Source organism: Pteropus medius, unplaced genomic scaffold (assembly GCF_902729225.1).
Source record: "Pteropus medius unplaced genomic scaffold, Ma_sr-lr_union100, whole genome shotgun sequence".
Lineage (NCBI taxonomy): Eukaryota > Metazoa > Chordata > Mammalia > Chiroptera > Pteropodidae > Pteropus > Pteropus medius.
In genome coordinates, this window is record NW_024340849.1 from 42,795,144 (window position 1) to 42,819,720 (window position 24,577).

The 24,577-nt window shown below is 39.3% G+C and overlaps 2 protein-coding genes across 52 annotated transcripts in view; one reads left to right on the forward strand and one right to left on the reverse strand.

Annotated features, from left to right (window-relative positions):
- Positions 1-24,577, reverse strand: part of DLGAP1 (DLG associated protein 1) — a 790,600-nt gene that overhangs the window by 51,706 nt on the left and 714,317 nt on the right. For 12 of the 15 annotated variants that reach the window (XM_039845385.1, XM_039845394.1, XM_039845404.1 and 9 more), the window contains 2 exons: positions 8,374-8,747; positions 4,247-4,338 (listed from right to left, as the gene is read on the reverse strand). In XM_039845385.1, the coding sequence (XP_039701319.1) occupies positions 4,247-4,338; positions 8,374-8,747 (466 nt within the window). The remainder of the gene's footprint in view (positions 1-4,246; positions 4,339-8,373; positions 8,748-24,577) is intronic. The other 3 variants (XM_039845427.1, XM_039845364.1, XM_039845371.1) reach the window with 1 other exon arrangement.
- Positions 15,472-24,577, forward strand: part of LOC120588201 (uncharacterized) — a 125,360-nt gene continuing 116,254 nt past the window's right edge. For 29 of the 37 annotated variants that reach the window (XR_005649164.1, XR_005649166.1, XR_005649170.1 and 26 more), the window contains exons 1-2: positions 15,964-16,111; positions 16,251-16,358. Coding sequence is in view for 3 of the 37 variants with exons in the window: in XM_039845453.1 (XP_039701387.1) it covers positions 15,967-16,111; positions 16,187-16,358 (317 nt within the window). In the remaining 34 variants the exon portion in view is untranslated. Of the gene's footprint in view, positions 16,112-16,186; positions 16,359-20,771; positions 20,839-24,577 lie in introns of all 37 variants that reach the window. The other 8 variants (XR_005649202.1, XR_005649210.1, XR_005649207.1 and 5 more) reach the window with 4 other exon arrangements.

Genomic DNA, 24,577 nt, shown 5'->3' on the forward strand with positions numbered 1-24,577 from the left:
TTGAAGTCTCCAACAATAATAGTGGACTCATCTATTTCTCCTTGTGGTTCCATCAGTTTTTGTGTCATGTATTTTCACACTCTTGTTACGTTTATAAACATTAGAGATTGTTATGTCTTCCAGAAAAATTGACTCCTTTATCATTATGTAATGCTCCCCTTTATCCCTGATAACTTTCCTTGTTCTGAAATCTGCTCTCTCTGTAATCGCTATAGCTACTCCTGCTTTCTTTTGATTAGTGTTGGTATGGTATATCTTTTTCTACCCCTTTACTTTTAATCTGTATGTGTCTTTATATTTGAAGTGGAATTTCTGTAGATAACATATAATTGGGTATTGTTTTTAATCCATTCTGACAATCTCTGTCTTCTAATTGGTATATTTAGAACATTAATGTTTAAAGTGATTATTGATATAGTTAGATTAATATCTATCATATTTGTTACTGTTTTTATTTGTTACCCTAGTTTTTGTTCCTATTTTCGTCTTCCACACATTTCCTCTCTTTTCTTAGTGTATCAGTTATACCTCCCTTTTAATTTTTTTTTTTAGTGATTGCCCTAGAGTTTGCACTGTACATTTTATAACCAATCCAAGTCCACTTTCAAATAACACTATACCACTTCAGTAGTACAAGTACTTTATCATAATTTAATATTCCCAATTCCTCCCTCCTCGTCATTGTATTATTGCTATTATTAATTTCACTTATATAAAATGTATTCAAATATATTGTTACTACTCTTATTTTGAACAAACTGCTATCTGTTAGATCTATTAAGAATAAGAAAAATAAAAGTTTTTATTCTACCTTCACTTTTTCCTTATCTGATACTCCTTTCTTCATGTAGATCTGAGTTTCTGACCTATACCATCTTTCTTCTTTCTGAAAAACTTCTTTTAACCTTTTTTGCAAGGTAGGTCTACTTGCAACAAATTTCCTCAATTTGTTGAGGAAGCCATTATTTCTTCTTCATTTTCAAAAGATAATTTCAGAGTGCAGAATTCTAGATTGACATTTGTTTTATTCTCAAATAGTAAATATTTTACTCCACTCTCTTCTTACTTGGCATGATTTCTTAGGAAAAGTAGCATGTAATTCTTATCTTTGCTCCTCTGTAGGAAAGGTAATTTTTCTCTCTTCTTTCAGGACTTTTTCCTTTTGACTTACTTTGAATATAATATATCTAGGTATAGTGTATTTATCCTGCTTGGTCTTCTCTGAGCTTCCTGGATCTGTGGTTTGGCGTCTGATATTAATTTAGGGAAATTCTCAGTAACTACTGCTTCAGATATTGCTTTTGTTCCTTTCTTTTCCTTATAGTATTCTCATTATGCATGTTAGAACTTTTATAATTTCTCTACAGTTTTCAGAGATTCTGTTCTATTTTTTTCAGTTGTTTTCTCTTTGTTTTTCAATTTTGGAAGTTTCTATTATAATCTCAAGCTCAGAGATTCTTTCCTAAGCCATGTCTAGCCTACCAATGAGCCCGTCAAAGATATTCTTCATTTCTCTTACAGTGTTTTTTATCCCTAGTGTTTCTCTTCTATTCTTTCTTAGAATTTACATCTCTTTGATTACATTATCCATCTGTTCTTGCATGCTGTATGCTTTTTCCATTAAAGCCCTTAGCATTTTTACCTTAATTTAAAAAAAAATCCTGGTCTGATAATTCCAATAATTCCTGTCATATATGACTCTGGTTCTCATGCTTGTTCAGTCACTTCGAACTGTGTTTTTTACCTTTTAGTAAACCTTATAAGTTATTGTTGAAAAGTAGACATGATGTCCTGGGATAAGGAAACTGGTGAGCAGGCCTTTAGTAATGTGGCTGTGAGGCGAGGGGGGAGGGGAAGCACTCTCATTGATTAGGTCTCTCAGTGTTTTGGTGAGCCTGTGCCCCTGGACTGTGAACTTCAACAGTGCTTCTCAGTTTTTCCTCCCCTTATGTGGGATAGAATGGCTGGAGGGCACTGAGGTTGAGTATTTCCTTTCTCCTGGGTAGGATAAAACCCCAGCAAGTTAGGCTCTGGTAAAATAGTTTCTCCTGAGAACCAATCTAATGGTTCCTTTTTCCCTCTCTCTGCTGGAAGCATGGAGGAATTTTTCTCTGATATTCACCATTAGGTACTGGGAGAGCTTTGGAGGTAAAACTCACAAAAATATAGAGATCCCCATATAACTAAGTCCCCTGGAAGTTTTTGATTCTCAGACTTGTCCACACTGAGCCTCCAGCAGTTTGTCAATTACAGTTTAGGTTTTCTCACCCTGAGGATGGTTCCCACAGACAGTTATGCTTGTGGGTTCTGCTCCAGAAAGTTGTGATTCTCTGTATCTGTCTGTCTCTCCAATTTTAGGAGAAGTGGTTTGCTCTGTGACCTCGCTTCTCTGCCTGATTTAAGAAGAGCTCTTGATTTTTCATCTGTTCAGCTTTTTACTTGTTAGGACAGAGTGGTGACTACTAAGCTCCTTATATACTGGACCAGAAACTTATCTCCTTTTCACATATAAGGAAACCAAGGCACAAAGATATTTAGTAATTTGATCAAGGCCTGCAGCTACCATGCGGCAGAGCCAGGATTTGAATCTATGTGTTCTGGTTCAAGAGTCTATGCTTTTAGTCTCTACACCACTGAGGAAAATAAGTCAGGCTAGTGGAGAAAGAAGGAATACGTTTTCTTTCCATGAGATCTTTCACGTCTCTTAAGTTTACATTTTCAAAAAAAATTCTAAAACGATTAAAGGAACATGTGCCAGAAGGGTGGCTTGAAAATAAATGTAATGAAAACTTGAAGTAAACACAGTAAGTAAACATTTTAGAGTAAGAGGAAAAAAACACTCTTAAATCTACTATTTTTACAGATTATATTCTTCATGAATATCACACATGGGTATTTTGTGTTCAGCTTTTTCAATAAACATCGTATCATGGGAATTTCCTCATGTTTCCATATCTTCTTTATAAATTACATTTAATAGCTGTATACTATTCAGTAATTGTGTTTAGTAATGGTGTGCTGTAATTTACAAAAGAATTCTCTTATTGCTTCACATTTGACCATTGTTTTCTTCCATTGAGTGATTTCACTGGGTCTATGGGTACAGATAGATGTATAATTATTGCTAATTTTTGTCATTGTTTCAAGAGGGTTGTATGAATTTTCTGGGCTTCCAGCTTTGTATAATTATATAAACTATGGATATATATACATATATATACATATATATATATGTATATATATATATATATCTTAGATGCAAGAGCAGTGTTAATACAAGGAGGCTCTAAATAGGATCCTCCTTTTTCAAGAACTGATGCATAACTTATTTTCAGATTTTCAGTTTATGTTACAGGTAAACTTGCAGACAGGAGATATTCTATAAATATTTATTGAATGGATGGATGACATCCCACTGTTTCTTCCTAATTAACACAGATAAAGTGGCTGAGTTGAGATGATGTCCTGATTTATAATATAGAGCTTTTTCTCCTATCATAACTGTAATTTTTACTTCATTCACCATTTATTGTACACTTAGTATGTGCAAAGCACAGTTCTGGAATTGGGGATACTAGTATCGATAAAACATAGTTCCACACATCGTAGACCTCACAGTTTGTTTGAGAAACTCACATACATCTCTGGATCAAGTTCTCATAAAATAAATGTACTGACCTTGGAAATCCCTTCCAGCTCCTGGATTCTATGATCTGAACCTCTAAATTTCCCACTGCTAGATACTATGATTCTAGAGTAAGCTTATTTTAAAGAGCAATCTAAAGGAACTGATGATTCAGGACAATGATAGGGAAACTATTTTCTCTTCATTCATTCATTCATTCATTCATTCATTCTTCATCATTCACTGAGGGCATACTAAACACCAGATACTATTAAGTGTTAGGAAAACAAATAGAAATAATTCTTCTTCTCTTAAAAAGTCTAGAGTACGAAATAGGAAGATTTTTTGAAGAATAGTTTTGCAACAGAACAGTACTACACACATGTATGTAAAGGTGATGTGCTTACTCCATTATTTTAGCTAAAACTTAAATAGGGTGGTCTCTAGTATTAAAGTAGAGGAGGGAATCAGCTAATATTGTCTCAAGCTTACCCTCTAAATGCTCCCAACAGTTAATGGAAAATATTATTGAATCTCATGGATTTATCATGGGGAAAAATACTCGTGCCATACTTGCCAATATCAGGATGAAAGAAGATGAATGAATGCATGTGAACTCACCACTTCTCTTCTTCTACTTGCACTCCTACGGACTGGAACTTACTGGGCGCTTTATTTTCCCCTGTTTTGTCAGGTTCTTCAGCATCATCCACCTAAAGGAATAGTCAAATAAATAGAGGTGCTCCATCTTAGTCATTTCACTTGAAAAACAAATGTCACATTTCATTAGAAACATCTGTAGTACTACTGAGTACTACTGGAATGTTTTATGATTTGTAACTTTTTTCTTCAATATTTGTGTATTTGATGAGAGCCATCACTATATTATTATAACATGCACTTTGACTCTGCTGATCTTAATAAAATGCAATTTTGGTTAAAAGGTGCCTAATAAGTGTCTATGATTCCTCCACAGATTTGTGAGTATGTACTTACCTGTGAGTTCTATATTAGAAGGAAGCACTACATGGAAATATGTTCTTGGAAGTTTTGAACTTGTAGATAACAAAATACAAAAGAAGGAAGAAATTTATTATAGTTAGAATTACCGATATTGGGAGATTTAGGTATTTACCTTACTAAGATAAACTTCAGAGTATCTTCATTTTTTTCTCTTTAAACTAAGGAATTGGCTTTGAATATTACTTCATAGTTTATAAATAGCTATGTATATATTATAGCTTATATAGAAAATGTGTCCCTATATGACTGAGAGTCTATGTGATAGATTAGGCCTAAACCAAATTTGAAATAAATTTTGTGACTATTCAAAGCAAATAGGTTTATTCTTCTTTTTTACCTAGGTATTTAATAATTTTTTTTAATATAAAAGCAATTCAACATAAGTTATATAAAATTAAAATACAGGAATAGATAATGTAGAAAGGTAAAGTCCCCCAAGAATCACTGTCGATCCTTTGATGCATATTTGATCATCTTTTAATATGTATAATATATTACACATAAAAATAATTATTAGTACTAAATTTATACAGATGAGATTATACTGTATATATTTATCTACAATTTGCTTTATTCATTAACACTACTATCTTTTGGACATTTTACCACATGACTAAATATAGTTCTAACTCAATCCATTTTTTTTTTCTTGGCTACATAAATATTTCTTTTAATGACTATATAAGCTATATAGGCATCAGGGCAATTTTTGTTGCTATTACATATAGTAGTACAATTAATATTTCATATGTATCTTTAGAACAATTGTGCAAATGTTGATTGAGAAAAATTCTTAGACATAGAAATATTAGATGGAAGGTACTGAGCATGTTCAGCTGTAAGGAATATTGCCAAATTGTTCTTCAAAGCATAACCAGTGTGTATGAGAGTGTCCATTTCCCTACACCCTCACCAATTCTAAATACAGGCAAACTTTAAAATTTTTGCTAATATCACAGGTGAAAAATATTTATTGACCTCTTGTACTTCTATCTATAAATTGCCTATTCAGATCTTTTGTTAGTTTTTTGTGTTTTTATCTGTTGAGTTGTGTTTTATTTTGTTATTTATTGGATCTCTTTATATCTTATGACCTGTAATAACCCTTTCTCGGTTAGATATATGGTAAATATTTTCTCCCAGTTTATCATTTGTCTTTTAAATTTTGTCGTTCATTGTAGATAATTTTAAATTAATGTGTAGTCAAATCTAGCTTTTATGATTGAGAAAGACTTTCTTTATTCTGAGTATATTTTTTAAAGTTCTCTGGTATTTATCTTATTGATCATTGTTTTTTTCTCATGTTTAATTCTTAAAACCACTATCCTGAAATACTTTTGTGTAAGATATAAAGTAGAGCTGTAACTTTTTATTTTATTTTTTCTTCTACATGGATCATCAATTGATCTGGCTCCTTTTATTAACTAATTAATCTTTTTGATTTGAGATGCCAACTTTATCTTGTACCATTCCTGTATAAATGTGCTTGTTTTTGGTTTATTGATATACTGGTCTTATTGCGTCTCTCTCTTTTTTCCTAATATAATTTCATAATAAATCTTGATATGTTCTATGACAAGTTTCCTTCTGTAATTCTTTTTTTAAAATGTAATTTAAAAAAACTCCAAATCTCTAGATTATTTTGAAGTATTAACTTCTTCTAAATAAACTTGTTTTTAGATAGGTATTATATCTATTCTTCGTGAAGCTTAATATTATCGTTTTATAGTTTTTGTTACTATTGCGAATGGGTTTTTTGCCCTATTACATTTTCTGTTAATTAATAATACACCGAAAGGTTATTGATTTCTCTGTATTTATATAGTATTCTTTTACTTTACTGAATTCTAATAGTTTTTCAGTGGTTTCTATTAGATTTTCTAGGTGGAAATGTATGATATCTGTAAATAAAAGCAATTTTGCATTTCCCTTGGGAAAAAGAAATATATTTTTAGTTACACATCTAGTTCTTAGCATGTGCCAAACACTGTTCTAAATGTTTAGGTCATTTAATCTTTTCAACAGTCTATGAGGTTAGTGGTATAATTATCCCTATTTTATATATGATATTACAGAGGATGAGGAAACTGAAGCTTAGAGAGGTTGAAAACTTGCTGGAAGTCACATAGTAAATAGGAGAGCCAGAATTTTAACACAGGTGATTTGGCTTTGCTGTCCATGCTCTGAACCACTATGTAAATCTATAGATTATTTTTCTGTATAAGGAAATTTTTATGAATACTAGATTGAACAGCTATGAAGCTGACGTAATGTGAAGCTTCATACACATTTATTTACTATTTATTAACTTACATTTTGAGGTTTTTCTCTTTGTATTATAAAGTAGATTTTTTATTGTGGTAAAATATACATAACAAAATTTCCATTTTAACCATTTAAAAATGTGACATTATGTACATTCACATTGTTGCGCTACCATCACAACGATCCATCTCCAGAATTTTTTCATCTTCCTAAATTGAAACTCTATACCCCCATAGAAAGCTGGAGTTAATAAACTCAGTCCTCAAAATAATCCTCAAAAAAGGATAGAGGAGAAAATAAACTCTGGAAGATTAAATAATTTGCCTAGGACCACACAGAGGACCAACATCAGCTCTTACCCACTCCTCCAAATCCTTTGGGCTGTGGGAGTGGAATTAGCTTCTAGGAAGATGTGGAGGGCAGAGGGGTGGAGGCTGGCTTTGGGCCCATGCCTTCTTCTGTGTCATCTAGTCCCCAGCACCAAGGCTACAAGTTCTTTTAGGAAACCTGACAACTTGTGTTATGGTAACCTGCAGGTTATAAAAAGCATTTGACTCATCACTACTAGAGAAAGTTTAATTACCCTTTAAAAGTGGATTTGCAGAATGGATTGTGAAAATACATCATTGTTGTGAAAATGTACCCCATACTTGCCTTTTAGATATGCCTTAGTGTTGGTTTAGTGTGGATAGATTTATTGGACAACACGTCAGGAAGTTATTATTCAAAGGGCACCTGCAGAATGGTACTGCACAACAAAAATGGGGGGAAAAGGATGACTCTTCTCCATTGATAGAAGGAAATTTCTAGCAGGGTAAGCCAAGCTGAACAGATGTGAAAATAAGAATCAGTTTGATCTTATCTTTGAGTAGCAGAAAACATTGAGAAACCTGCTGAATTATGTACCATTTTTATGAGACACGTGATTAAATAGCCAACAATTATGCTGAAACTGCTGTGCATTCTATCCTCATGATGCTATGCTCTGAGTTACTGCTTTCCACACCATCAGGCTCTTTGGTCTTGCTCTCCCTCCCTCCTACATCTATGAGGAGTGATTCACATTTTTGTTCTCATTTGGTTACTCAAGAGTGTTGAACATACTGTGACACAACCCAATAACCCATGTTATTCTTAGATGTCCACTCCTTTGTTGAGAATCAAGATGTGCTTTAGGAATTGAGAGAACTTTGTGTTTGACTATTTAATATCCCTACATTTCGAGTCACACATTCAGGTTAGAGAACAAAAACAATAGCTGCTAATAATCTCTCTAGACAAAATGGCTTCATATTTTTTCATCATATTTAATAATGTAGGGAGTCCAGAGCCAATAATTCGAAAAGCTCGTGCTAGTCATACCTCTATCATCCAAAATGGCAAGATAGCAAATCTTCTGAGGAAAGAAAAATGTTACATTTTATAGTTCTATTTCAAAGGATAGAAAAAGAGGTTGTTACCTGTATCCCGATAGACAGGCATCGATTTTTCTTAAAGTGATCCTTCTTTCTGTCCTCTGTAGTGATGGTGGCTATGGTCGTCGTGGTGGTCACGGTGGCAGGGTTGTTGCCCATGTGTTGGCTTGCAGGGCCGTGGATCTGGGCATTTGCAGCTTCGATGGCGGCTGTCAGAGCCTTCATACTGTCCAGGCTCTCCGTGGAGTTGCTTAGTCCAGACTGGCTGATAATATCTCCTCGCTGGCCCTGTCCGTCCATGTAGGCATCCTGGGCAGACTCTGTGCTACTCTGGGCTGTGATAGAAATGAAAGGTTTCGTGGTAGTTCTGGGTGGGACTGGAGGTGGTGTCTTCTTATATGTTGTAATGCAAGATGACACTGGAAGACAGTGAAAACAAAGACACTGTGATTTCTGCATGGGTTTTAATTTCTGATATTGTAACTGACATCCATTGGAAATTAGGGCACATGAAACACGCTAAGACATTTAACATAACACAAGTCCATTGACAAACTAAGTGAGAGCCCTGCTTAGGCCCTTAGCAGATCCATAAGGTGACACCCTTACAAAATTGAGAGAAAAAAAAGACTGGAAGACACCAACCTCTGAGACGGAAGTTTCTGAAATGGAAATTAATGTGAATCGACATAAAATAGACATGAACAGCCATCTGTAGAAATCTTTCCAGGCAACAGTGCACCCTGAGAGATAATATATACATGTGGGTAAGGCCAGGGTGGTCTCCGCCTTCTCAGGAAAATATAAAACATAGCTAATGTTAAACAAAGTAACTCATTAGAGAAAATTCTGGTGGTTGATTATAAATATTGGAAAAAGGAGTAGGAAAGCAAAAAGGTTATGAGCATGTATAATCCTAGTAACAGTAAGAGGTAGGGAGTGGGGGATGGGATGCACAGCATGATGTCATAGCTTCCTGCAGTTTGATTTTATCAGCACCCCGTTACTCTCTTTCCCCCTTCCTTCCTACCTCCTCTGCCTCACTCTCTTCCTTTCTTCCTCTTTTTCCTTTCTTTTTTCTTTCTTTCTTCCCTGCCTCCTTTCTTGATAGGTTCTCACTACATAAACTTTTGTTCTGAATTTTTTGGTGTTGTTCCTGAACAGAATTACCTACCGAGAGGGAAGATGCTGTACTGAAGTCTCTTATCATAAAATAAACGCACATACTAGTTTATAAATCAGTCTCTGTGTGTATGCAGTCGGTTTGAGCTTATTCCCTAACATACTGTCCCTTCAGGGAGACTTGATCAACGTGAGGGCCTGAATGAATCTGTGCAGTGAGGCATCTTTCTTGGGCCTGTGCAGTCAGTTAAGATCCCCCTTGAGGCTCCAGACGAAGCAGCTTTTAGGCCCTCTCTCCAACCATCTGATTATAACCCTGAGGGTCCTGAAAAAGCTTTACACACTGGATTTTAGCTTTCCATTTGTGAGCACGATGTAGGAAAATACAGATCGAAATGAATTACTGTTTCCAAATGGGAACTCCCTGCCAGTAAAGGACAATTCCTTAACCAGCTTTCTAAAGATTTTCATTTAGTCCCTTTAAAACATGGATCAAACTATTGTGTCTCCATCACTTTCTCCCCACCCCCTACCATCCCCACGCCGTCAGCTGGCATCACTGCTGTTACACTGAATCAGCTGGTCCTGACCACACAATCCCAGCTCCTTCCTCTTGGGTCCAGATGCCACGTGGGCCATCTTGCAGAATGAAATACTAGCCTCAATATTTAGGACGTTTCCTGAGGCCATTCAAAGGAAGTATCTAATAATGCACAATAAACAGAAAGATCCTATTATGCTGTCCTGATGTTCCGCTGCCCTGTGATTCAGAGTAATTTCCTTAACTGTAAAAGAGACAGGGACAGAAATGTTTCGCTACTTCCCAGGGATTGCCTGAGCGGTGAAGGAAAAACAACACACAGACATCACATTACAATATCATATGTGTTCTTGGGGAGGTGGAGGAAGGTAATGTGAATAATACATATGTAGTCACCTCTCAAGTTACCTGGGATAGATGACTGGGTGGAAGCTCACTTCAGGAAAACTTTCCATCTAAGAGTATCGCATAAAACTTACATCTTTACATGTAAACAGAGCTCAGCAATAAACAGCCCTGAGCGGTAACGCGGCCAGTGAGTGATGCACCCACACGGTGCAGAGCCGGGAGCAGAACCAGTCTGGTCTCCGGTTCTCTCACAGGCCACAGTGAAGCTTATGGCCAAGTAATTAATGCAAAGCATGCATTGCTGTATTTACAATTTTATGCACTGTAAACACTGCGGAGCTACCTTCTGCTTCTTGGGAAGGTCTGAACAGAATAGCCCTGCTGGGGGTAATGCTCAGGCTCAGTTATGCCTCTGAAGACCAGAGTGTGTAGGAGGGGGAGTGACCATAATTAGGATAGAATCTGTCTATTCAAATTGAATGAGACTAGATCATTTTATTACTTTTCCTAAGACAAGTCTTTACAATGTGAACTTACTATTTTGTTCAGAACGGATTCTCAGGACATTCGGCCCATTCGTATTCCAAAGAAACTAAATGCCACATTCCAACATCAAATGTCTGATCATTTGAGTGATTTACTGCTTGTGGTTAGCTACCCCCAGTTTCCTCTTTCAGTGTGGATAGTCAAAACTAGACAATGCTGCAGCCAAATAGAGTATCATTTCATTTGCTGCGATTTACAGTAAAAATTCTGCCAAGATGTGATAAGTGTGATAAGGGGGTGGATGTTCACATTATTTCCATGTAATGAATGGCAGGGCTTGGGGACACTCTCTGGGGCCAAACACAATTTAGTACCATCCAATGGCTGTCAGCTCTTCTTTGATATCTATAGGGATAACTCTGGGTACTTTGATCGACAGAGACTTTCAGATGGCAGAAGCAATGATAGAAATTCACAAGGGTTAAATCAGACAGCAAGAATCCTGGGGCCACAGCTTCCCTAACAGGCCGGCCCAGCCCTAATGCCCAAAGGAGGTAAGAATTTAAGACTGCCTCACTTCAAACAAGGAAGATGACTAGAGGACAGGAATCACCTCGGTGTTATGTCCCCGGGGCTTATTATGAGGTTCTACTGCAGTGTGCAGCTTGGCACAATTCTGCAGCAGGAGTCTCACTCAAAGAAGCACCACCTGTCAGTTATCAAACAGGAATTTAAAAGGAATTCAAATTTTTAAGAGGGCCTTTTGAAGCAGAAGAAAGAAGATCCAACACACGGCGCACACTTCTCACAATTCCCTTCCTTCCCATCCTCCAAATCATTTGCATTCAAGGCTGTTCTGGAAACTTATACAACTAAACCCCCCAATTCCCCCCAGCATTACTCTTTCCTAGCTTTTCAGGCTAAGCCCTAAACCCATCTTCTCTCCTAAGGTTGTGGGTTTTCTTTCTTATTAATTATACTCTCATAATTCAGTACCATAAATGACTTAGAATCCCCTGAGGTCTGAGTGCAAGCAAGCATATGGTAGAGGAGGGTAAAGCACAAGTTAATAAATCTTGTCTGGTCAAGACAGAAAGAGAGATAAGCAGCTTATAGACAGTAAGTGAAACACTTAATTTTTTTTAAGAGTAATATTCTCAAAAAGGTTGATTTCAAATGCAAGTGCTCCTTTTATTCAAGTGGAACTTGAAAAAGAAATGATACATTTAATCATTATTGCTTTGCTCTGAAATGTTTGTTTGTTTCAAATAAAATGATTTTTTCCCCTTCTCTGGGTCCTGAAGATACACTACCCTACCTCCCAGCTCAAAGTTGGCTGAAAGGATTCTATCCATGTCTAAGTCAGCCGGATTCCAGATTTCAAAGACATCGCTTTCATTCAGATAGTACTGCAGAGCACAGAGAGACGCATGGTTGGTTTTTACATTTTAGTTAGGAAGTTATTTTTAAAAAGTCACAGAGAAAACAAATGAGAACAAATTTCTATCCTATTTCAGCTTCTAGTTGACTATTCAATATTGTTTCTATTTGCATAGAAAGTTAATGCCAGTTTTGTAAGCCTCAGGAAAACCTGTGCCAGGAACTAGTTTTTTCTGTAGTGGTGATGGTTTTCTGGAAAAATATGTAGACTCTCTTACCAGTCTGGTTATCTTTTTGTGATCAAGAGCACACATATGTCAGGTGGCCAGAAAACAGATGCAGGATCAAACCCACTTGCTTTATATTCTTTTTAATAGGTTCTTACGAGCTAAGTTAATGGGTCACATACTATAAAGCTTTGCTGAGAAATTATTTAGCAGTTCCTGGTTACTGAATTTTAGAAAGTCTTTCAAATAAGAATATAAAACAACAACAGAAGTATTCCAGTTTTAGTGTATGTGCCGCCGAAGGGAGCTCAACAAAGGCATTCAAAATATACATACACATAGAGTTGTGCAGTAGTCAAACAACACCTTTTGAGATAAAACAAGTTATCCTAAGCTAGTATTAACCACAAAGCAAGCTATGATTTGATCTGCCTTCAGTAGTGGCAAGCTTCTGCACAGAAGTCATGGTCAAAGCAATCTTGGCTTTGTACCAGATGCTCTTACTGAGCTGAAGACCACTAGAGAGAGAAGGCGTGCCTCAACCTACCGCCTAGTTTCTGTTGGGGGCACAGGTCTCCTGAGTTAGGCAATTTGGTGCAGCTGAACAGCAGTTTAGTAAGCTCTCAAAAGGAAGTGCTTTACCGAAAAGGAGATTTTAAAAAATTGCATGGAGTTAACAGCGGGAAGCTGGAACTGTCTCCTATCAGCTTGCTAGAGTTGATTGTACACATCTCTTCCCGAAATGTTCCGTGACATTTCACTGCTACCTTGAAACTGACCTTGGTGTAAGTCAGTAGGAGAGCCAATTGTTAAGCTTTTCCAACACACCTCTGTGCATAGAGGTATTATTTAAAATGTGATCCACAGACAGGTGTTGATTCACAATTTGATGACTGCATGGTGAGATATATCATGAAAACTGAGAGTGAGCTTTTAGAAACTTTTACGCAATTCTACAGAGTAGTTTGTCAGTTGAATCTAATGAAAAGAAAACTGAGCTTGCTCTTAGTGTGCCTTTGTTTTTTTAATTTCTTTTTTCTAGTAATTCATTTCTTATTACGTTTTACCAAAGTATTGACCTGCAACAGATTGGCCATCAAACGAATAAATAAGCAAACTGGTCCATCATGGGAGATAGATTGAGAAGCACTGATTAGAAACATTTGCAAGTCCAGTGGATAGCAGAGAGGTAGTGCATGTGAGATTAAGAACATATTAGAGGCACACTAAACTACAGGCGACTTTAGGAAACAAACGATGTGAGAGGCCAAAGAAAAAAGAAGAAATGTGGAAGGACCTGAACTTGGGACATAAAGAGATGACTGCACGACTGTGGAATGGGGTGAGTAGACTTGTGGTTTTAATGTGTCCGGTAAGCTGTCTATTTCTAAGAAGGTGTGTATGAGTAGAAGTGTGATATCTAGAACGATGGAAGGATCCTTGTGTTGCATTTCATTGTGGGCCCCTCTCTTTAAGGGGAAATTGCAGGGTGCAGCAAAGAGAAAAACCATATCTTATGAGGAACGGCTTAAGGAAAGGGGTCGTTTAGTTTGTGAGGGAAGGAAGAGAGAGGCATTTTTAGTCATTTCAAAGGCTACTGTGTAGAGGATGGCACAGACATTTTTTTTTATAAGGTCTCAAGGGAAAATGCAAAAGTGAAAGCCAAGAGAGGCATAAAGAGTAATTCCCCTGTAGTCAGTTGCCCAAAGATGGAATGTGAGGACCTCACCGGATAGTGAGTGCTCAGTCCCTGGAGGTAGTCAAGCACAGACAAGCTCATCTTTTGGCTGGGAAGCTATTGAAATTGTACCACCATCTTAAGGGGGCTTAAAGTAGGTGACAAGATTTCTTTCAAACTGTAGCTTCTGTGGCTTTAGAATATGAGTGAAATCTAGAAAAGAATTTGAGAAGACATCCACTGAGAGTGATACTAAATAAATGAAGAAGAAAGCCAGAGAGGGGGCCAAGGAGAGTTACCAACAAGGCTGTTTAAGCAGTCACACATGTTCATATGTCTTGGGTACCGATTTTGGCATGGATGAGCACAAAAGGGCCCACGGAGAAGTTTGCTGCTGCTTTCAGTCGGAAGGTGCATAAGTGCTGACCATACAGTGAGTTGTGGAGGTTGTGCTCTCACTGGTGATGTGCTACTCAGGCCAGGCTCACCCACCCAGTGCCAATCAGTGGTCTGGCTCAAGTACTTCACAGGACAAAAGCGCAAATCCAGATGAAAACAGAGATGATGAGATGGAGAATTCGTCCATACCCTCGATGTGTCATTAGATCAACTTAATGACCCGAGTGAATCCTTACTCTAACACACACTGTGCTAAGAATTTAATGGACATGGTCTCATGACAGAGGAAGACCTCACTGTCGCCACTTGTTTGATGGTAAGACTGAGGCTCAGAGTAGGTAACTGACGTCTTTAAGTCATACAGCTACTAAGTGGTAGTTAGCATACTCAAGTCTCCAAATCTCATCTCTTTTCCTTCACCCAAACCACCTGAATTCATCCCCCCATGAAAACCTTCCATTTCGACACCTTGTCCAGTTAAGCTTACGGCTTTCCATGAGAAACTGCCAGGAAACTGCTCCTAGCACAGTACTTTGTGCTCTGCAAGAACCTGTCAAGGGTTTGGAGAATGTATGAATTTGGAGTATTCGACAAAGAGGTGCACCAGCGGCAACTTTAAAAATACTGCAAAAAGGAGAAACTCCAGAAAATACACATGGAAAAATTGCTCCCGTGTTTCAAAATATTTACAGCTTAATATTTACAGGCCACCCAAAGTGTGGCGGTTAGTGGTCCTTGCCCCGCCGGCGTCAGTGACAAGGCAGAGGGCTGTTGGGGTGGGGCGCTTCTGGGAGAGGCACAGGGCTTCCCCTAGCCTTCTCTCCCGGTTAGTTTTGGCTGGAGGGACGTGGCTATGAGAATGATTTCCACTAAAGCCATCCTCCACGGAAACCACAAAGACTAGTTAACCTTTTCTCCATGGAATAGAAAAGCATGCTTGTGTGAGTGTGTAGGAGGAGGAGCGGGAATGTGGACAGAGGGAGGGGTAGTGTAATAACTCATGTAGTCATAAGACTTGCCCGTTGGTAGTTACTAGTATTCCAGACACTTCTTAATGCCAGACAAATGCCCCAAGCCTCAGCATGTCTGGCTCAGAGATCTATTCAACTGATAGCAGCCGTTTCTTGTGCAGAGAGCAGACCTTTCAGGCAGCAGTGCTCTGAGGCTAATCAAACATAACATTGTTCTCAAAAGGAAGAATGGAAAGGTTTGTTTCAGAGTCACAACTTTTTTTTTTTTTTTCCAAAGAGGCACTCAAGTTGTTTTAACAAGTTGCTGCAAAACTTGGGCTTCCTGAGGTGAGCCTGTTGCTCAGTGCCTGTACTGTACCAAATTCCAGAGAAGGAGGGATCAGAAAGTTAGTCATTAAAAAGGAAGGGGAAAAAAAGCCCCAGGCACTTCATGCCTGGAAATGATGTAAGACGCAGCCACTCCTCTGTTAGAACTACAATCAAACAATGCTCAGGCAATCCACAGCAGCTGCTCTCCAAATGTCAGCACCAGCCCCGTCAACAGAGCTTGAAAGCCACCAAGCTGAAGGACTTTGTGCTGTGCCTTTCTCGCCCACATTTTCCCCAAGCACTCTCAGGAACCTGGCAACAGGTAACGTGGCAACCTTTGCTTTATAAAATGGCAAATGGCATAATTTCAGAGTACAGATGGATTTTTTTTTTTAAGCCAGCTGTATCTCCCGCACCACTCCCCACACCGACCCCCTCCCTCCCTCCCTCCCAACCAAAAGGCTGAGAAAACAGTACATTGGGCCTGGCAATCCTACTCTCGAGTGCCCCCTGGTGGCCACGCTTGGAACATCACCGATATATCTTGAAATCCGCTGCTCAGCTCCACGGTAAGTCACACTGTGGAAAGGGGAGGACATATTTGCTGAACTTGTTTTCCAAAAAAACATAAAATGTGGAAATCAAGACTAAGAATATCTTTCTTTTTAACTTATCGCCTTTTTTAACCTAGCTGCAGGGTAGATCTCTGGATTGAGGTTGCAGATTTTTTTAAGCCGCGTCCAGTGTAACATTTTTTGGTTAAGATGGCCTGTTGAAAAGCAAGAACTGCTGTTGCCTTTGGTTTGGTTTGGCGGATGGCAGTGAGTATTAATAGCTTAGAAACTGAGGATTCCTGCCGGGTGGGAACTTGCATTTTCCATTTTTATCTGAATTTGTTGCACGTAAAAAACTTTCTCAGGCAGAAGCGTTTCTAATTTGCCCTGCTGGCTTCCTTTTTAATGCCTGTTTGTAAGGATTACTTAGAATTTCCAGACTGTAGGCCCAGCCTCCCGGAGAGCATGCCTTACAGCCCCACCTTAGCTTTTTTATCTCTGTGTGGGCAGACACCCACAAAAATGCCAAGGGCAGTATTTTCAACCAGCCTTCCTCTCAGGTATTCCTTCTCCTGCTTGGCCTCTGCTTTGGAAGAATGGCTACGGTTGTGAGCTGCCGGTAGTTCCGGCCAGTTGAGAGGGCAACGTTCTTTCTCCCTCTCTGGAAATGTTAACTGGAACCTAAGAAAGAGGCTCAGATCAAAGGAACTGCTCTTTTCAGAAAATTCCATTAATTAACTAGATTAAAGGAAGTTAAATGATGTTTGGAGGAAAGTCATTTTAGGAGGCCCAGATCCAGGGCTGAGGTCTAAAACTTCTAATGTGGACTTTTAATGAAGCTTGGCAACAAGTTAAATAGTATTAGAAATTGAGGGTTACCGTATGTAAAACCAGTTGTTGCCTGAAATCAGTCATTTCAAAGGAACATCTTGAAAGTAGACAAACATTTTGCTAGAATTTGCCCAGATCATTTAATACTAAATATAAAAAACCCAGGACTCTGAGTAAGAATCATTTGACCAGTAGCTAAGATGAGTCATAGCCTCTTAGAACTAGGCACACACGTTGAAGTCAGGATGTTGAGAACATCAGGCTTACTAATTTGCAAGACAGGGCTGTTACTTCCAGTAGAGAATGCGATCAGGATTTCATGGCTCATTTTCCCAGCCTTTCCAACAGGTGCTATTGAGTCATCCATGTACACAAGTGACTGCCCTGGCAGTTTCATCTGTTAGGATTAAATTTCCATTTGTTCCATTATTTTATGAAGTGATTTCTACCATTGAATCAGATATATCACTTCCTCTAGGACTTAGGAATTTTTTTTCAATGTTTGTAACATTGTGTGTTTTTCAAAATTTGTCCCAGCCAGGTCTGCAGGTCTTCCTGGGTTGAATGGGCTGTTTACAGGAGGGGAAGATTCAGGGCCCAAGGTCAGGGTTACCGAATTATATAAAGTTTCCTGTTTGGGCAGCTGCTCTACCAACTCCTCAGGTTAGGGCTGACTGAGTTCTGTTGAAAGGCAGCATAGGAGGTCTGGGGAGGGACGTTGCCAGAGCAGGGAAGGACATTTTTCTTTTAAGCATCTCATCAACTAGCTTTCATTTCTTCTCAGATGTCACTTCTCAGCAATGCTTTCCTGTATTCTCTGTTAGGTGAATTTTTTTTTTCCCGACTAGGCTGAGAGAAAAAAATTAGTTAAGGATGTTAGAATCACTGGGTCAAAGAATTGTTGTCTCTTTTGTTCATGATGTGACCACAGTACTTAGAACATGTGTGCCACATAGTAGGACCGTGCATGGTAAATTCTTGTTACATGAAGGAATGAAGAGGAATAAAAAGAGTCTTTCTGGAAAAAAGAAAAAGGGGCTAATAACCAGTAAAAGGAGGTCACCAGGGCTTATGTAAAAGGAAGACTCGCCAAAGCCATTCTCAGCTATCTTGGATGTTGCAATATAATCTCCTGTTACCCGTGCCTGCTTCTGTTTGGAATTGGTCAATTGCAGTTGTGACTGGCTAACTTTTGACATTGAGCCACTATATAAAAGCCCAACCTAGTATCAGTGGAAACCTGTTGGTTTTATTGGTTATCCACCTAATTTGCTCCATCCTCTCTGCTTAGCTTTACCCATAGGCACTGAGCAGATGGCTGTGTGAGGGGCCCATGGTGCTAACTGCCCTTATCCTGTGTAGCTGCCTTTCTTCTCCTTAGTTTCTTTCACTCCTTATAATTTTTTGACTTACAATCCTGTACTCTGTCTGCTTGCACAAGATGGATATCTAAGAGCCAGGGAACTTTCTTTACCTCCTGGTCTATTTCATGAGAATTAGTACTACCTGCACAATGAGACTTGGAGCCTGAAATACAAGGAAAAATCTGGAATGGAATTGCACAACCAAAGGGACTCTCCCACTGTGTAGCTGTGTGTTCGGTAAACAAAATAAAACTCAAATCTATCTGACTGTGAGGCTGTAAGGAGTAGCTGGTTGGTTCTGGATGGGAGCAGGGTATCTGGCACACATTGCTAACTTGTCCCCCTCGAGAAGGTGAGATAGCTGTGCGAAGTGAGTGGCATGTGTACGAACCAAGGTAGGTCATAGCTAATGAGAGTCCAGTCAGACTAAGTCCTAACTAAAACTCTAGGCTGGATTTATCAGTAACCTCTGCTCACTGGCAAGCTCTCACCGGGCTTTGTAAAGGAGGCCGACCTATCAGAGCAGCCCAATGCCGCTGCCCAATGGAGGGAAGTTTGGAGGGAGCAGAAGTTTTTGCACAGGACAAGCTCAAAACCCCAAACCTGGGAAAACAGGATGTGTGGGGAAGTAAGGAAGAAAGAAAATGCATCCACCATTCCTTCCTGTTGGTTTCAGCACGATGAGGAATAATTATCTGGGTCTGGAGAGCAAGGCATGTGGGAAGCCACAGGAGGCCCTGGTCTGTGTAGTCAGGCAGTTAATTATTCATTCCACTCCTTTCCTCTTTCCTCCCTGAAACCCACCTTTTCAAAGTAAAAACAGGAAAAACTATCTGGGTTAACCTGTGGAATACTGTTTTTATCAGCCCATTTGGCCCAGAAAGGACACCAGGCCCCCAGCCCCTTACTGACTCTCAAAAAACAGAAACAGCACTTTAAAATGACATCTCGTTATCCAGCTGTGTCACTGACAGATAAGGACGTGGATCCAGAGAAGAACCTGTTCAGGCGTCCTGTAGGGCTCTTTCTGTCTGCATTGTGCTGCGAGCCTGAGTTCAGTCCTGCGCCAGCCTTTACAGTTAGAATGCAAAGGGCTGCTCTAAGACTGCATTTAAAATTCCGCTTTACAGTTGGGTTTTTGTGTTTGCCAAAATTAAATAAAAATAACCTAGGAAACTGGTGTGGCCAGCACTAAAATCCGTATCCGTTTTCTCTACCTCCCTGCCACCATCATCCTCATTCACTGGGTTTTATAAGCCTAAGTTGGACCTACAAATCTCAGTTCCCCACGTGACAAGGAGGCTGGAGAATTTGTGTTGCCCATGTTCTCCAAGGTGGAGTCAAGTTGGAACCTGGGTTCTTTCCATCTAAGCCTCCTTACTGATCTTTGAAAGAGCTGCCTTATACTTCCGTCCTTAAGATTCACCTTTGAACCCTGTGAGAACAAAGTCTGCATCCTGAAGCCCTTATAAGTCTCTTTTGGTCAAACATACTTGGAATTTAGAACTTTTTTGGACTTTAGAAAGCTAACATACATGACACATCCAGGGGGCCTGGGGCAGCACCCCTACTACTGCACTCTAACCTGTCTGTCTGCAGGAAGTGGTAAAACAGTCACACTGTAAGTAATTCCAAGGTCAGGTTTTGGGCAACGGCTTTCAGAACTGCAGATGAAGGAATGATGCCACTTGGCCCTTCAGATACTGTGAAGCGATGAGCACTCCCTCCCAGAACTTCCTCCTTCAGAGACAGCTCAGGCCCTTGTGGAGGGTGGTGTGGTGGTGGTGGACTTGGCATTGTGGGTGGGCAAGTGTCTATATCTTTAAAGAAAAGAGGAATCCAAGATCAGATCTGCTAATCTTTCTGACATCCTCTTTCCTTGACCACATTGGTTCATCGGTTTATCACTATGTGTGTTTTACACGCTGCACTCAGAAACATCTAGTTTTGGTTTATGTTATAATGGTACTAGGGGAGCTAGTAGGGGCTTTTAACTGGCCTTGTCTATACTATACAATTTAGAGAACAGGGTAGTCTGATGTGTTCTTATAAACACTTCATATTTGCAAGTGTGTGTGTGTGTGTGTGTGTGTGTGCGCGCGCGCACGCGTGTGTTTTTTAACTGGTCCTTTCCATCATTCTCTTCCTCATTCTCATCTCCTATGCTCAAGTTGTAGCCTGACTTAATAGCAAAAAAATAACATTTTTTTTCTTGGTCCGCCATAATTTATAGTGACAGGAGGATGGCCCTGTGCTGAGTCCAGACTGGGACCATATTTCCAACCCAAGAGCAAACCGAGGTAATCCATGTAACATAGCTTGAATTAAAGAATAAACTAATGGGTGGGTAGACATGTTAGTGAACTAGAGATAAAAACAGATCAAACACTAGACATGTTTATTGTCTAAAACAAGCACTGCACTGTTTCCTGGTGTGGATAACATTCTAGTTTTAAAAAAGATCTATAGAAACTAAAGGCAATGCAATGTAATTATTTTGGATTTCTACTGTCAGAGGTGAGAGATTTTATTAAGTATCAACTTGTTGAAAAAGCAACTACGAAGTCAGAGGGTGTTAAAATATTCTGTGTGTTGTATTTTTAGGGCTGAGGTTGGAATTTCATTCTCACGTTATGGGATTGGGCCATGGCTGCAGCTTACACTGTTCATAATTATGATTACGATAAGGCTGCTTAAGCGCTAAGGTGCCGGGCGGGGAGGGGGGGGTCGGGAAGCGGGGAGGCTAGAGAAACCAGTGCTAGTCTTTAAATCAAAATTTACTACCAATAAAGGGTGGGGAAATGGATCACAGGGAAGGTAAGCATTTTGATGGCCACTGCTTAAAGGTTCAGCCTGTTTGCAGTTGCTGATAACCTTGTCAGGTCTCCAGATGCAAGCAAGCCTTGTCACCCTCCAGCACCTGGCCGAGAGGTAATAAAACAGTTGCCTTATCTTTTAGGGGTGGAATTAGTGCAGCCTCAGCCCCATGGTAATTAGAGTAAACAGAAATTGCCTGTCATTTACCAAAAAAAGGGGTGGGAGGGAGAGAGGAAAAAGGCTTAAAGCAGGAAATTGTCCCTTTCTTTGGATTTTAAAAAGTGAGCAAAACAGCGAGAAGTTTTTCAGAGAGTGAGAAAAACAGCCCGGCTGGACTGCCCTCTCTCGCAGCTAACAGGATTGCTGACAGCTCAGGTCCACGTGATGGTCTAGAAAAGAGGCTCACGCTGATGAAAATCCAAGAAAGCTTAGGAGGCTTCCTTTCGAAATGTAAATGACTGAGTCAGTGCTTTGCTAAGGAGGGAAGGAAGTCACAATCACACCGAGTGACTCATTCTGTGCTGTTAGTTCAGGCAGACGGATAAAAAGTTTTAGCAAAAGCAGCAACAAATCTACTTTAAATACTAGCACAGTAAGGAAATTCCTCTCTTTCAAGCTGAATGCTGTCTACACAAAAGAGCTCCTGTTGACATCTCATTTACAATCTCCCCCAGGACACAGACAAGACCATTTCAATAAACCCAGCTCAGAAACACCTATTGTTCAAAATCTTCAACTAGCTACAGGCTACCACCACTCCCTATTGTTTTGTAAAATAAAAGATTTAGAAGGGAGAAGGATTGGGATTTTGGTAGCTATGAAAAGAGGAAGGGAAAAAAGTCTCTTTGACCCAGCGCTGTCAGGGTGTGGGTGAAGGATAAAGTGAATGGATTTCCGTTTTTTATAAGAAGTGCGTAAAAAAATGCCTGTTACGGTCTGATCGAGTGATGGGGAATTCTAAATTTGATGACAACACTGTATTAAGAAGCTAACTCCTGCTGACACATTAGCCAGACTGAAAACCAAAAGTTGTACTTAGCCCATCCTCAGCCTCATATAAACCCTGATAGCAGCCACAGCAAAGCCTCAGGTGAATCTTTGTTTCCCCGGGATTTACGGCTTGCCTGTCCTTTCTCAGGAGAAGTTCAGGCTCAGCACTAGAGCCCATGCCTTTCCATTAAAGATTTCCTTCCCGTCTCCACCATTTTGCTCCCTCTTAGTAAAGCCTGAACACTCTCGGAGTTATATAATGTAGTCTTTAAATGGTTTTTCTTCAGATATGCCTCAAGTTAAGGGATACATTTACAAAAAAATTTACAAAAAAAAAAAAAAGATGAGGGGCATTTCTCAAATGCTCAGTATCTTTAACCTCCTAATAGATCTTTTGCTTAAGTCCCCCATCTTGGCAAATGACCCCTTTATCTACCCAGACTTCAAGCCAAATCTCATAATGCCTTTGGGTCCTTCTCTCCCGCCTCAGATCCCTCTGGATTCATTCTACAGCATTCTATCCACCGTTCTCCTTCTCTAAATCCTATTGTTCCCTCTTGTTCTCCTTCCCTAAATCCTATTGTCTCTTCTTGGGAGGATCACAGCAACTTCCTAACCCGAGGTTTCTCAAACAGCCAATTGTGCCTTATTAATGGATTGTAAAATCAATTGAGGAGTGTTATACAATTTTGTGTTTTAAACAATGAAATGGATGAGAAAAGGTAGGAGTGCATCAAAGAAGGGAAAAGTGGGTATCTTGTGAAACTTGTTTCAGTTTGTGTGTGGGTGTCCCAATGTGTGTACGTTCTGGGCAACAGGTAAAACGTATTTTTCTTGTAAAATATTTTGAGAAATGCTTTTCTAATTGGTCTCCCTGGGTCTGTCTTGTGCCTGCTTCCACATTGTACACACTTAAGGGCAAGAGTTGAAGATGCTGAACTGACCCTGTCACTGTCCAGCTGACAGGTCTACCGTCAGGGTGAAGGCTCTGCCATTCCGAATAACTTGCTTCCTGCTCTCCTTTCAGGCCTTGGGGACTCTACATCCTCCAGACTCCTTTTACGTTTAGTTAAAGCCCTGGCCTTTCTAATGAAATTCCCCCTGTAGAGACATTTTTTCCTCTTCTTTCTCCTTCAGGTATCAGTTTAGGTGTCACTTGTTCCAGGAAAACTTCTGGAATATCCTTCTAAATACCTCTCCTAGTTTTCATTAAAATGCTCCAGTTTTTATTTGCCAGAGCACTTATTACATTATCATTATCTTCTCAGTTCCCTTCTAGACTTTAAGTTCCGAGTTGAGAGTTCAGTAAGTATTTGTTGGGTAAATATTGTGCATTGAATGGTTCACATTTTACACCATTCCCATTTCCTTCCTACATATAAATTTGAATAATTATTATAAAGTATCTTACCTCTATCTCAATGTTTTCATTTTCATTCTTTTACACACCAGTATCTCCTGTTCATTTGCTTTTTCAAATATAACCTAATTAATTTTTTAAATCACTGAATTCTTAAAAATCAAAATAAAATTTGGAGAAAGCTGTTGGGCTTCTGGCTGGTCACTCACCCTCTCTGAATCAAATCCTTCAAATGCAAAATCAGGGGCAGAACTCCGTGATTTCTAAGCTCTCTTCTAGCCTACTACTCTGAACCCCTCCTTGAACTTTCTCCTTTTAAGGACCGAAAAAAACTAAGTGATTTTCCCAAGGTCAAACAGTTTTTTAGTGACAGGCTTTTGTTAGCTTTCCCACTGATTTTTTTTAACAGCAAGCAGCAAAGAAAAAAGCAAAACTTTACCCAGAAACTGATAGCGCCACTAAGTTTGTGGGAAAGAGAATCATAAAATTAAAGGAAAGGGGACTTAAAAAAAAAAACCCCAAAAACGAAAACAAAAAACATTCATAATAGATTCCTGCCTAGGCAGGTCCTAACATTTTTAAAAACAGTCTTGCTCTTGTTTGCTATTACACTGAGAGATGTTCAGATTTCCTTTTTAGAATTGGAAGTGAAAAATTAAAGAATTTTACACATCCCGATCCTCGTAATGGGGATGCACAATGGACAGACACCACTTTCCTGAAGGTGCCAATGAGAGCATCTGGGCACCTTTCTTAGTGCAGAGTCCTGGTGCCCTGACCTGTAACCACTCTCAAGACTAAAGCTGCACCTCACCAGGAAGAGATATGGCCTCAGTTTTTGTAACTCCTCCCCCATTCTCCCCCTGCCAGAA